This window comes from Rhinatrema bivittatum, chromosome 4 (genome assembly GCF_901001135.1).
Source record: "Rhinatrema bivittatum chromosome 4, aRhiBiv1.1, whole genome shotgun sequence".
Taxonomy (NCBI): domain Eukaryota; kingdom Metazoa; phylum Chordata; class Amphibia; order Gymnophiona; family Rhinatrematidae; genus Rhinatrema; species Rhinatrema bivittatum.
Window position 1 is genome coordinate 457,653,334 of NC_042618.1, and position 14,576 is coordinate 457,667,909.

A 14,576-nucleotide genomic window follows, 5' to 3' on the forward strand; every position below is an offset into this window, starting at 1 on the left:
GTTGTCTTTCTAAACAAAACATACAAAGTACTAAATAAAACAAAATTCAAAGCATGAGTTATGTCAAATTTAAGTGAGGTGAATTCAGATGTAAAGAAACTGTTTCTCAGTTTAGGCAAATCCAAGTCATTTTAATGGACACAGAGTATTATGGGTTGAGATGTGCATGGCAATAAGTTTAGTTTTGTTTTATTATTGTTTCAGTTTTAGTTCATTTTCATCTTTTAAGTTTTGTTTGCTTTGATTTTTCATTTTTGTTTCATTTTTAAAATCAAATTAATGTGCATTAATATAGTGCCATACTGACTCCAGTGCACATTATTATGATTTAATGTGCATTACTTGAGTTAGTGCACACTAATTTGATTTCTTGTGCAGTTTCTATTTAGTGTCCATGATTTGAGTTAGCACACACTATGTCAATTTAGTGCACATTAAAAATGAAAAAATATATATAAAATAAAATTTTGTGTATTTTACTGAACAAAAACAACATGAAATATTTCAAACAAAAGCACGTTCCTGTTATGAGATTACTGCATATATAAAATGATCAGATGTCAACTATGTATGTTTTCACACACTGCAAACTAATGCCTTGCAACATTAAAGCAGCAGTGTCTCTTAGACATCAAAAAAATTGTTAAAATGCCTTTATTTCATATCCAAAAATTGTTTTTTTTTTCTTTCCTCTGCTTTTTTTTTTTTTTTTTATCATTTATGAATGTGTTTCTCTTGTCCTGGTCAGTCTCACTACACTCTGAGATTGCTATTCTCCTTTCTCTGCTTCTGCTCACCTCTCACTTCTCCCCTCATCCTTGATCTAGATAGGAACTCACATTCCATAACTTATGACTGCACATTTGAAAAATCCAAGAAATGAACCAATGGCTATATATAACCGAATCTTCAAAAAGAACTATCTTAAAGATATGTTTTCAGCTAATTCTTACAAACCTTGCAATGAAATAAGAAGTTAGAAGGTCAAAGTATGCCTCATTCAAAATTGCCCAAATATATGTGTTTGTAGCACTTCAAGAGAAAAACATCTAATACCAAGATTTTTTGTTTTGGTCTATGTGCAAATAATCCACAGATGTTATAGCACATGACAGCCATCCAAGTGGATCAGGGGTACTACTTTGTATTGGCCTGCAGAAGATCCCTGGTTTGATTTGCAGATCAGGTCTTCCATACACCAGGCCAACTGGGGCTGGGAATGCCACAGAGGCAGCAATCATAGCCCCTGTGGTAAGGAGCCATGGCCATCAGCAAGAGCAACATGTTGAGGCCAGATTTAGAGCTCATAATACAACATGATGCATGGCTCACAGCCACTGGCTCATTGCCGGAATAACTGAATTAGGAATAATTTGGGGGGAAGGAAGGGGCACTTTATCAAAATAGTATTCACCAGGTAGTTGCAAATGAAGACAAGGATCCCAGCTCTGAATCCTATTGAGGTGAAATAAGCAGAAAGAAAGAGGAACTACCTGATCAATAAAAAAAATTGTATGCTCATATATTATACACATCATATACACACACATATGATAGAACCTATGTTTTGAGGCTGAGGCCATGTGAGTTGCTTCTTTTCTGAGGTCTGAAAAGCTAATAACGTCTGTGGATTATTTTTACATTGATTCGACAGAAGGCATCACATCCTATGAAGAATCCCATTTTTCTCAGGATCAATATGGATACTAGAAACTACACCATAACAGATAAGGAAAAAGTTATCTAGTAAACCTAACAAAGTAATCGAGTGACTACCAGAAACCATTACTGCTCTCCCCCAAAGGTCCCCAGAGAATTCAGAAGAAATTCAATCAGCAGATGGTAGAAGTAAAACAGTTTTTGAGTTCTTTCTTCGAAAGGGAAATGTAGTACTATACATAACTGTGAAACCGCCGAAGAAGGGAAAGCCTTGCCAGCCCTGGGCAAGGCAGGAAAACACCAGCCTAAGTAGGAACTCCTGGGAGCCCCTTGTTAAAAGCAGAGTAATTATCCCCGGGAGGGCGGGACCAGCTAAGTGGATAGGTCCACCCCAGACAGGAAAGACAGATTGGAAGGACCTATAGCAGGGAAGGGGCAGGTCCCGCCAGGAGGAGACAAGGGAGGTGCACAAATCACCTGACATAGAAGGGGAGGCGCTCGAAAGGGAAATGGATGAAGAAGAGGAGACGGACTTCATTCCAGAAGTCACAATCCTCCCTCTAGAAGGAGGAGTTCCCAAGGAGGCTATGGAAACTGGGTGACTCAAGGGAGCGCAAAGAGGAGAAGGAAGGAACTGTCCAGCTTACAAACAGGGGAAGTTGTTTGTGGGCGGATGTGACGGAGCTGACCCTAAGTGAGTAAGGACCAGGAAACATTCCTTCATGTCAAGACCTACCACAGATGGGAGGTGATAAAACTCCCGCTCTGACTGAGGAGGGTGGTGGGGAAGAAAAAAAAAAACCCTGGACTGTGATTGTTTGTTGTACTGAGGAGAGCTACAGCTTTAGAAAAGAAAGCTTTTTCATTCCTTGAGGAAAAGGCCATTGACTGTGTTTTCAAGCCCTTGTACTGAGGAGGCCCCACAGCTTTAGTAAAAGGAAAAGGGAGCGGTTCTTTTGTGTTTTCTTGTGCAAGACCCCGCCTGGCTGAGTAGGCTCAGGCCAGGAAAGCCTGGTAGATTTATGGGGGGTTTTTTCGTTCCCTCTTTGGTGAGCTATCCAGGCCTCCTTAACTGCCCTGACAACGCTCCAGAAGATTCTACCGGAGAAAAGGGGCTTAGAAGCCCAGGGTCAGGATTAGTGTCCGCTCCAGCCTACCTTGCTCTGTCGGTCACAGGTTCTATTTGTCTCCCTGAGCTGTTTTTACAGCCAAGTATACCCTGAAGGAACAGAGATTTTTTTTTTTTCTAGCTGGGGCCCCCACCAGTGGATTACAAAGAACAATTACATGATGTGAATTCTGATGATACTGGACAAGGATATCTTGCCCGAAGAAGGGGAGTGTCCCATCCAGATATGAGTGACATTCTCGACCAGGATCTTTAAAGGCAAGTTACCGGGAGAAACCAGACCTATAGGATGTCACAATAACATAGGGAACTACAATGACATTGTCCCTCCATCTGTCCCCCTCCTCACTCACAAACAATTTTTTTTTTTGGGGGGGGGGTGGATTTTGCTATATTAAATACATTTGAAACTTACATTGCATTCTGGTAATGGCCCAGGTAAAATATCCTCTGTTTTGACTGAGGCATCTTTCACAACTGTTCCGCTTCTGGCATTCTTCACACTAATCTTGAAACCAACGATCTTTCCATTTGGTTGTCGTGGGAGAAACCACGTCAGGTTTACTGCTGAAGAATTCAAAGTCTCCACAGTAAGATTCACCACTTTTCCAGGTGCTGAAAAGGAGGAAACAGAAATCAGATTGTGAACAACTATTTTTGTAACACCAGTTTGCGTGACTGACTTAGGTAACAAGTAGGCTGTGGTATTAGCCCACTTCCATATACAGAAATACCAGCAAACAAGCTGCAGGTGATTCCTTTCCACTGGATTAATGTAATGCATGTTTAACTTGCTTTTGAATGTGATATGTCCTTCATGAGGCCCTTCATTACTGAGCTAAACTTTTCCCTTGGTGAGGCCAAATTTAAAAATAGTTCTGCCTGTGTTTGACAAGCTTGTCATCTAAGGCCATTCCATTATTTTTGTAGTAGTTCTTCAGTCAATCCAGTCTGGAAGACATATGCTTCACTCAGAGCATCCATCTCTAGGGATGTGAATCATATTTCTGACAATTGAAAATATCGTACGATATTTTCAAAATCGTCAGAAATCCGGGGGCTCCCCGAAACCGATAGGAAAACCCCACGAAATTGTTTGTGGGGTTCTCTTATCATTTTGGGGGAGGGCGGGAAAACGGCACATATAAACAAGCCCTAAACCCAACCCTTTAAAACTGCTTCCTTAGGTTCCCCCACCCTCCCAACCTCCCCCAAAACATTTTAAAATTACCTGGTGGTCCAGTGGGGGTCCCGGGAGCGATCTCCCACTCTCGGGCCGTCGACTGCCACTAATAAAAATGGCGCCGATGTCCCTTTGCCCTTACAATGTGACTGGATAGCCCGCGCCATGTTTAAAGATGGCGCCGGCCATCCATTACTCCTACCATGTGACAGGGGCCGGCCAATGGCATGGATACCCTGTCACATGGTAAGGGCAAAGGGCCATCGGCGCCATTTTTATTAGTGGCAGCCGATGGCTCGAGAGCGGGAGATCGCTCCCGGGACTCCCACTAGACCAGCAGGTAATTTTAAAACGTTATGGGGGAGGTCGGGAGGGTGGGGGAACCTAAGGAAGCAGTGTTTAAGGGTCAGGGTGGGTTTTTTTTTTATCGGCTCGGGTGCAGCCGATAAAAAAAACCCGATTGGACCACATGAAGGAAAATTCACGATGTGAATCGGAACCGGAATCGGAACCACTGTTGATCCCTAAACTAGACTGAAGAAAGCTATCAACTAGCAGCTCATCTGAGTCACTCAGTCAGCTTTGAGAAAACTGCCAATCCAAGCAGCCAAAAGAATAATGAAGCTGAGATCTTGCGAAGTAGATACCTAGACTCCCTCTCAAGGTTTTTTACCCCATGCTTAAGTCTGCATCTCATGGTTATAGCTCACTTGGTCACCTTCCAATAGAATTTGCTTTCGTAAGAAAAGGGAAAAAGAAACGAGAAAAGAAAATTTTGGTAGAGCAAGACATATTGATCCCCCCTCCCCCCTGCTTTCCAGCCAGCTCATTTGCATCTGTCTACTATTCTGTCACAAGTCTTACTTGACATCTCCCTCCATCTGCCACTAAGGTCCCATTGTATCCATCTCCTTAATATTTGAATCCTGCCACTGTTTTGGCTCCCATAACTGGAAGTATGTTCGAGGTATCTACTACCCTCTCCATTGAAAAGCATTTTCTCACATTCCTTTTCAGCTTCCATCCCTTCAGCTAAAGAACAGAACATACTTGGGTTCATAAAGAAAAGTAATGGTAGTTAAAAGATGGAAGAAATATTAACTTTCTACAGAATGTTTGAGACCCCACCTTGAAAACTGATGACCCCCTTGTCCTTATCCTTGAATTTTTCATTCTATAGAAATTAGAAAATGATTCCTTCTGGAACATTATTGAAGCCTACTAGATATTTGAATGTTTTTAATGTCAACTTTCCCTTCTTTCTTCCAGCATACGGGTGGCCAACAGCAGTCCTCAAGAGCCACAAACAGGACTAGTTTTCAGGATATCCTTAATGAATATAAATGATATATATTTGCATACAATGGAGGCAGTGCATGTAAATATATCAAATGTATATTCATTTATCATGCATGATTTTGAGGAGATCTACATTGTTTGTGGCTCTTGAGAAGAGATGTGCTATCGTTCAGGACAAATTAGGAAATTTCAACGAAATTGCCTAATTCATCCTGGTTCGGGGACCCCAAAACCTGAACGAATTTTTCCCAAAATTTCTGGTAAAATTTGGTTTCAGGTTAGTGCGCACTAACCCGAATTCGGGTCCCGCTGAATTACAAAGACCTGAACCGCGAGAAATATGATATTTCCCACAGCAGGCCGAAAACAAAGCCTGAACTGAAAGGTTCGGGCTTTGCACATCCCAACTCTTGAGAACATCTTTAACACCCTCAGTCCCTATGTCTATGGTTTACAGTGCAGGGCAGGCCATGAGCCAGTTTGGCAGCACTTTTTTGAATTTCCTCTCTATTAATAACACATGAATGGGGAGAATATTTTAGCAGCCAGTATAGCATATTTTGTGAGTCAAGGACTGGAAGTAGAGTTAGGCCAGCATCAAATGAACTTTAACTACCTCTCATTCAGAAAATATAATTCATGAGAAGGCTAACAAAAACTGTTCACAGAGGAAGGATGTTACCCAGGTAGAGAGTCCATCAAGCTAGGTTGAGAGAACATTGCACAAATATCATCTATGAGTGAGTTTCCTCACTCCGAAGGTCATCAAATCTTCACAAGAGACTACTGTTCTGTTCGTACGTCTCACTTTGAATGTCAAAGTGGCCCCTAACCCCCTACTCTAATACCTAAACCTCACCTCGAGTTACTAGGTGGGTCTCCCATAAGGATACAAATACCTATCTAGGGAGAGGACATTACAGCTAGTCTGTCTGTCTGTCTGTCTGTCTCTCTCTCTCTCTCTCTCTCTCTCTCTCTCCCTCCCTCCCTCCCTCCCCCCCCCCCCCCCCCCCACCTCTCCACTTTTTCGGATTTGCATTGCACCATACGATATGGTGCTATCGCATGCGGTAAAGGCATTTTCGCATGCGATAAGCCCTTAACGCATGCAAAAACACCTTAGTGCATTTTGATAAATGGGGTGAGCCAGCTGCTGGCACTGCACCGACTCCACCCTTCTCCTGCACTTGTACATAGAAGGAGCTGGTGGTTCATGTGTATTTTTGCGTGCTCCCCTCCCCCTTTGTTTTAAAAATTTGGAAAAGAGACTGCTGGGGCTTTCAGTGTTTTCCTAGTATTTATTTTGGCCATATGAGTTCTCTCCAGGTCCGCTCCGCCTGCTCTGTGGAGAACCGTGTGCCACACAACATCTTGGTTTATGATGGTGTGCCTTGAGGATGAAAAGGTTGGGAAACATTGCCATACAGTAGTGCTAAAGATAGCCAAATAAACTTATCCGGCTATATTTAAGATAGCCAACTATGCTCAATAATGCAGCTAAGCCACTGAATATCCCTCAAAAGTTAACCAAATTAATGTATCTGGTTAATTTTGCAATCTGGCCTGCAACTCAATATTGCCCCTTTTATGTTTACAAATTTAAAAGACTATTTTCTTTACATGGTTAAAGCAATAGAAGTAATAAATATATTTTTCATATACAATGGCAAAGTACAAGCCAGAAATTATGAGGGGAGACTTGATTTATATAATCTCCATGCCCAGTTTCACTTCCCTGGCTTAACTTCAACCACATTTTTGTGCACTTAAAAGCATATGTGCGCTGTTCACCATATGCATACGTTTGGGCATGGAGAGAGGAATAATCAGCCTGCACGTTTATGTGGATAAACAAGTTTATCCACATAAAATCATTTGATTATTGCTTCCTCAGTGGACAATTACTAAATTCAGAAAGTTGAAATAATTGGGATACATGCTTGTTGCGCGCCCTGTCCGCACTTGGCCCGCGCACGAGCCTGCTCACCTTTCCAACTCCACTTCAGGTCCCGGGTCGGCCTCCTGGCAGCAGCTGTAAGCTCCTCCAGGCCTCGGCGTCCCACGGCAGTGGTCACTGGGCCTTCCTCAGCGCACCAGGCCTCACAGCGGGGCTCGGCGTCCTCCGCTCCTAGGCGTGCACGGGCTGCCCAGTCCCTTATAGGAATCGGACGATCAGAAGAAGCCCTTTATTTCAATGCCCGACTCTGGCCGAGTTTCGCTCATAGAGCTGCCTCAGGGGCAATTCAATTAGCAGGACTTAAAATATGCCTGCAGGGCTGCTGTCACAACATCATTAGTGTCTGCAGAACACTCTGACATTCTTTCTGCTAGTGGGCATGTCAGGGGGCGGGGCAGAAAGAATGTCAGAGTGTTCTGCAGACACTAATGATGTTGTGACAGCAGCCCTGCAGGCATATTTTAAGTCCTGCTAATTGAATTGCCCCTGAGGCAGCTCTATGAGCGAAACTCGGCCAGAGTCGGGCATTGAAATAAAGGGCTTCTTCTGATCGTCCGATTCTCATTGTCTTTACTGTATCACAGCCAACTGGATCGGCTTCCGATTTGCTTTTTGGGTCCAGTCCCTTATAGGGCCAGGGGCGGGTGCAAGCTCCGCAGCATGCCCTGATTGAGCATACTACTAAAGAAAGTGTCGCCTGCACTTCCTTGCCTTGGCAATTGGGTCGACACCGTGTGTGTACTAGTTTGCCTCCGTGTCTCATCACCGGTCCCAGCCTTGTTCCAGTTGTGTCCCAACATCCTCGTGTTCCAGCATCCTCGTGTTCCAGCATCTGTCTGTTCCTGCGTTCCCTCAGTATCTCTTGGACTGACTCTCTGGTACTGACCTTTGCCTGCCTCCTTGACCATGCTGATCGCTGCCCGGATTCTGACCATGCCTGCCTCCTTGACCACACTGATCGCTGCCCAGATTCTGACCATGCCTGCCTCCTTGACCACGTCTGACCTCTGGAACCTGACTCCTGCTTTGGTTGACTACTCTCGGACTGATCCTTAGAACTTGACCTCTGCTTTGTCTGACCACTCATGGACTGATCCTTGGAACTTGACCTCTGCTATCGTTGATCACGCCTCCTTGATTCTGGCCCCGCTCCTAGCCTTGTCATCACAGACACTGTACTGGCCTTCCTTGATCCCTCAGGCCTCTAGTCAAGACATCGACCGTGCACCCTTGATCCTGGTGGGCACACTGCTATACTTCCTATCTGGGAAATCCTGCGAGGCCCACCTAAGTCCAAGTGGCCCGGATCCCCAAGGGCTACACCCGGGGGGACCGCAGGCTTCCAATGGTGAAGCTCCAGCTAGCCTCTGTCTCCTCCTGTGCTCCGCTACCTGGTGGCAGGTGCTTCCTGGACCCGACCAGGGAGCCGTCCTACACTGCTCCAGGACAAGGGGCAACAATGCTGCATTTTGAAAATAAAATCCCTGGTATCTGACTGGAAAAATGGCAAAGACACTAATTATTTTAATCATTGGATAATATCTTTGAATAAAACTAGTGTGCTTGCCATGTTAGTCCACTTGCATACAAGGTCAACAAATAAGATGTAAACATAAAACACGTAACATAGTAATGATGTCAGATAAAGACCAAATGGTCCATCCAGTCTGCCCAGCAATTTGGTTATGGTAGTAAGTGCCTCTCCTTGCAAGTTATCTCCATGTGTTCTGTTAAGGGTAGTAACTGCCGCTCTGTGCAGGTTACCCCATGCCTTCTGTTAAGGGTAGTAACTGCCGCTCTGTGCACGTTACCCTATGCCTTCTGTTAAGGGTAGTAACTGCCACTCTGTGCACGTTACCCTATGCCTTCTGTTAAGGGTAGTAACTGCCGCTCTGTGCACATTACCCTATGCCTTCTGTTAAGGGTAGTAACTGTCGCTCTGTGCAGGTTACCCGATGCCTTTTGTTAAGGGTAGTAACTGCCACTCTGTGCAGGTTACCCCATGCCTTTTGTTAAGTGTAGTAACTGCCGCTCTGTGCACATTACCCTATGCCTTCTGTTAAGGGTAGTAACTGCCACTCTGTGCAGGTTACCCGATGCCTTTTGTTAAGGGTAGTAACTGCCACTCTGTGCAGGTTACCCCATGCCTTTTGTTAAGTGTAGTAACTGCCGCTCTGTGCACATTACCCTATGCCTTCTGTTAAGGGTAGTAACTGCCACTCTGTGCAGGTTACCCCATGCCTTTTGTTAAGGGTAGTAACTGCCGCTCTGTGCACATTACCCTATGCCTTCTGTTAAGGGTAGTAACTGCCGTTCCATGCAGGTTACCCCATGCCTTCTGTTAAGGGTAGTAAGTGCCGCTCTGTGCAGGTTACCCCCAAGCCTTCTGTTAAGGGTAGTAACTGCCACTCTGTGCAGGTTACCCCATGCCTTCTGTTAAGGTTAGTAACTGCCGCTCTGTGCAGGTTACCCCATGCCTTCTGTTAAGGGTAGTAAGTGCCTCTCTGTGCAGGTTACCCCATGCCTTCTGTTAAGGTTAGTAACTGATCCCTTTTTATTGGACAAACTTAATAAATGTGTGATTATCTCATTTTGTATGGCCCTGATATAGAAGGCATAGCTCTTGAAAGGTAGCCACAAATGTATTCAGTTAGGCCAATAAAAAGGCATCAACTACAACTCATTTATGACCTAGATTTTTACAAAACTGTCTTTGAAATTTCCTTTTCTAGGCACATTTCATAATGAATGAAAAAGCCTACTGATTTTGGTTGGTTGGTTGTTTGTCCATATGTCTGTTCATTGTCACTTTTCTGCCATGCTGTGCTTCAACAGATTTGTATTCGTTTTGGCAAGATAAACTAGAAGGGGCATAGGAAACCAAAATGAGACCATGCATGTTCAGAAAATGTATTTAAATTGCTTGTTTACTTCTTTATTTTTGTGTGTATAGAATAGTGCATAGCTCTTGTGAGTCTCTCTGGCTGATGTCACAATTCTAGCCCCTCCCATTAAATCACACCTTATACTGCATTGCTAGGCCCTTGCACTCAGCCAGGGACCCCACCCATGCAAAAACTGAGTGCACTGATGGATCATGGTAACACAGTGACAAAGTAAGAATATAAGAGCATAAGAAGTGCCATACTGGGTCAGATCGAGGTTCTATCAAGCCCAGCATCCTGTTTCCAATAGTGGCCAATCCAGGCCACAAGAACCTGGCAAGTAAATGATGGCAAAAACCAAACTGGTTCATGCAGTCTGCCCAGTTTAAAATCTTTCACTTTTGGTGGATAAACATATAAAGTTCCATATGCACCTCAGCCCCATCTCACCCTTCTCATCCCCTCTTTTACCTGACATCTCAATGCTTGTCCTACCACTGCACTCCATCTCTGTCCCACGTGTGTCCAAAACCTTATAAAAGTGCTGGTCCTTACCACCTCCACTGGCAGGCCATTTCAGATCTTGTCAGAATCAACTTTGATTCTTACAAGACCAATACTTAATCCAACACCCAGAATCCCTTCCATGTTTTATTATCAAGTTTTGTGATAGTCCCCACAGCCACCAAAATAGGGAGTTTGTCCAAAACACCTGGGCTTCCTATGTCCACTGGAATTTCAGTCTTAACCATGGCCCCTCCGTGCAGGTTATTCTAACCATCTGAGAAGCCCAATAGAGCTGTGCCACATCTGTTAGGGTTGAAACCACTTTCCCATGGAGGCTACCCAAATTCCTCTTGTAAGCATGATTCAGACATGGCTGTACCCGCTGCTCTATTCAGGTTGCCCCAACACCTCACTAGGGGATCAGTAAAACTACTGAAACACAAGAAAAGAGTAAAATGCATCTACTTTGTGTTACAATGGAAGCGTATACTTCTTCAACTTGTTATCACATAAGACAGGTCCTAACTCCCTGATTGGTGACTGATATCCTGTTATTACTCTGCAATAGGTAACAGCGGTTTATTGAACTTTTAATCCTGTGGGAGTTCTTTTAAGATTCAGTGTTATCTTTCTGTTCACGGGCAAAGGGCTAACAGCCAAACGAACAGTATGTCAAGGCATTTCCAAACTTTAGTAGAGTTGAGAAATGTAATTATTATCATAAGAATTAACCTTACTGTGTGCCCTGCGGGAAAAACAGAATCCCTGAGCCTGTAGAATGAGCGACTCTGAGGACTTATGCTTTAATTGTGATCTGCTTAGAATAATATTGGTTGCACTGGTGGAATAAACATCTTTTTAAATAAATAATATCGTCACAGAGAGTGCTGACAGCAGTGTGTATGGTTACGAAGTCTCATTTGAAGGGAAGTCGCAGAGAATGCTGACTGAAGTCTATGAGGTACATAGTCAATAAGCCAGAGAGCCGGTAAGTTATTTAGACAAAGTGATCCACAGAACTTTATCTGGATAATCAGCAGAACTTACACAGAAAAGTTTTCTGATGAATATCCAGGGTCAAGTTATCAGGCTTGATTTGTGCAAACAAGTTGGTTTGCACAAATAACAGGCCTAAAGTTATCTAGATAAAGTTTATTTAGATAGCTTTCTTTTATTTATTTAAAAAATTGTATCCAACATAACAAATAAATATACAATAAGTAAAACGCTGACAGTGACAGTAATAATAAATAAAGTTATCTGGACTTAGGGCTGCTAAGTAAGGTAAGGCTGTTCTCAGGAACAGCCTTACCGCAGCCAATGTAGGTGGACGCGATTGCCCCCTTCAGCCACCTCGCGATAGTTGTCTTGGATGCCTGAAGACCTTTCTGGGGACCATACCACAACACAAACAGGTGATCCGACTGGCGAAACTCATTCGTCACCTCCAAATACCACAGGAGCACCCGAACATCTAACCGTCTCAAGTCCTGACTCTGAGAAGACCGGAGCTCCTCTTCCAAAAAGGAAGGCAATTCCACCGTCTGATTAACATGAAAGGCTGATACCACCTTAGGCAAGAACGAAGGGACCGTGCGCAACGACACACCTGAGTCCGAAATACGCAAGAACGGTTCTCTACATGAAAGAGCTTGCAACTCAGAGACCCTACGAGCGGACGCGATCGCCACGAGAAACACCGTCTTGAGAGTTAAATCCTTTAAGGAGGCCCGCCTGAGAGGCTCAAAGGGGGCCGCATTGAGGCCTTTGAGAACCAAGGTCAAATTCCAAGACGGGCAAGGAGGCCGCAGCGGAGGACGCAAGTTCCAAACACCACGTAAAAAGCGTGCTACGTCTGGGTGACAGGCGAGAGAGGACCCTTCAACCTTTCCTCTCAAACACCCCAGAGCTGCTACCTGAACCCTCAGAGAACTGTAAGCCAAACCCTTCTTCAAGCCGTCCTGCAAAAACGTAAGGATTTGAGCTACAGAAGCCCGGCGTGGCGCAATCTTCGAGACACCGCACCAGGAGTCAAACACCTTCCACACTCTAGCATAAGTAAGCGTAGTAGAGGGCCTCCGTGCCCGAAGCAGTGTGGAAATGACAGGCTCAGAATAACCCTTTTTCCTTAATTGTCTCCTTTCATAAGCCAAGCCGCCAGACAAAAGCGATCCGCCAGATCTAAAAATACCGGCCCTTGCCGAAGGAGGTTCGGAAGATGCCTGAGACGTAAAGGCCCGTCCGTCGCAAGATGAACCAGATCCGCAAACCATGGTCTTCTTGGCCACTCCGGGGCCACTAAAATCACCCGACCACGATGCGATTCTATACGTCTTAACACCTTGCCGATCAGAGGCCATGGAGGAAATACATAGAGGAGGACGTGACGAGGCCATGGAAGCACGAGTGCATCCACTCCTTCCGACCCGTGCTCTCGCCTTCGGCTGAAGAAACGCGCCGCCTTTGCATTGTGCCGAGTCGCCATCAGGTCTAGGTGCGGAATCCCCCATCGTAGGGTGATGAGACTCATTGCCTCGGCCGAGAGCTCCCACTTTCCGGGGTCCAAGTGTTGTCGACTGAGATAATCCGCCTGAACGTTGTCTACGCCTGCAATGTGGGTGGCCGCGATGCGGGACAGATAACGCTCCGCCCAGGTCATCAACAACGCTGCTTCGGTCGCCACCGGTCGACTTCTTGTACCGCCCTGGCGATTTATATATGCTACCGTGGTTGCGTTGTCCAAGAGGACTCGAACCGCCCGACCGCGTACCAGGGGCAGAAGGTGGCGCAAGGCTAGACGTACCGCTCTGGTCTCCAGACGGTTGATGGACCAAGAGGCCTGGCGAGGGGACCACGTTCCCTGTACCACTCTTGATTGACAGACCGCTCCCCAGCCCGTTAGACTGGCATCCGTCGTCACTACAACCCACTGAGGAGGATCGAGATCTACCCCCTGCAAGAGGTGGTCCGGGATCAACCACCAAGCTAGACTGGACCGAGCCGGTCCCTAATAGCTTAGGGCTGCTATTTGTGCGGATCGACTGGCTTGCAGAAGTGAATCTAGTTGATGCTCATTTTGGCACTATGTGGCTAAATATGCGAGCCCGCTCTTGCCAGGCTTCCAACTCTCCCCCGTTTTTGTCCAAGTATCTTTGTTCACACGAAAATGTTGTGTGAACAAAGTTACCTGGACACAGGTGCAATTCTATTATGAGGCAGGGTGAGGCGACAGCCTCAGGAGGCAGAATTTTGGAGCAGCAAAAAGTGCCCCTCCAAAACACCTGTACCGCAGCCGCCGCCTCACCCTGCCTCCAAAGTCAAATATCAGATCGGGCAGGGATAAATGAAACCCCTGCCCAATCCACTCAGTGGTAACCCTGGGCAGCAGGAGTCATGTTTTTCTTGACATCATAGATGACGTCGGGAGAAACAAAACTTGTCAACTCCTGTCGTCTCGAGGCTGTCCCTGCAGCAGCAGGAGATGATGTTGGGAGAAACGCAACCCCGTCATCTCCTGCTGCCGCGAGACTGGCAACCCAAGAGAGGAGGAGGACGCAGTGGCTGAAAAAAAGGTCTAAGCCCTATGGACGTGTGTGGGTGACTGCCTGTGTGAGTATGTTTGTGTATATGTATGCCTGTGTGTGTGTGTGTGAGTGGGTGACTGCCTGCCTTGGTAGATGGGTGACTGCTTGTGTGTGTGTTTGAGGGAGGTGAGAGGCTCTGTGGGTGTGGGAGACCTTGTGTGTGTGTTGATAAGAGGATGAGAGCCTGTGTGTGTGTCGGTGGGAGAATGAGAGCCTGTGTGTGTTGGTGGGAGGGTGAGAGCCTGTGTGTGTCGGTAGGGGGTGAGAGCCTGTGTGTAAGTGTGTATGTGTAACTGCTTGAGTGTGGGTGGGCGAATGAATGGATGCCTTCCTGTGGGCTGTCTGTGTGAGAATGGGTGCCTGCCTGGGTTTT

The 14,576-nt window shown here is 45.6% G+C and overlaps 1 protein-coding gene across 1 annotated transcript in view; it reads right to left on the reverse strand.

Moving 5' to 3' along the window:
- The window catches only part of PTPRQ (protein tyrosine phosphatase receptor type Q), a 414,802-nt gene that overhangs the window by 283,740 nt on the left and 116,486 nt on the right, over positions 1–14,576 (reverse strand). Inside the window, exon 22 of the mRNA XM_029597117.1 lies at positions 3,204–3,403. Within this exon, the coding sequence (XP_029452977.1) occupies positions 3,204–3,403 (200 nt within the window). The remainder of the gene's footprint in view (positions 1–3,203; positions 3,404–14,576) is intronic.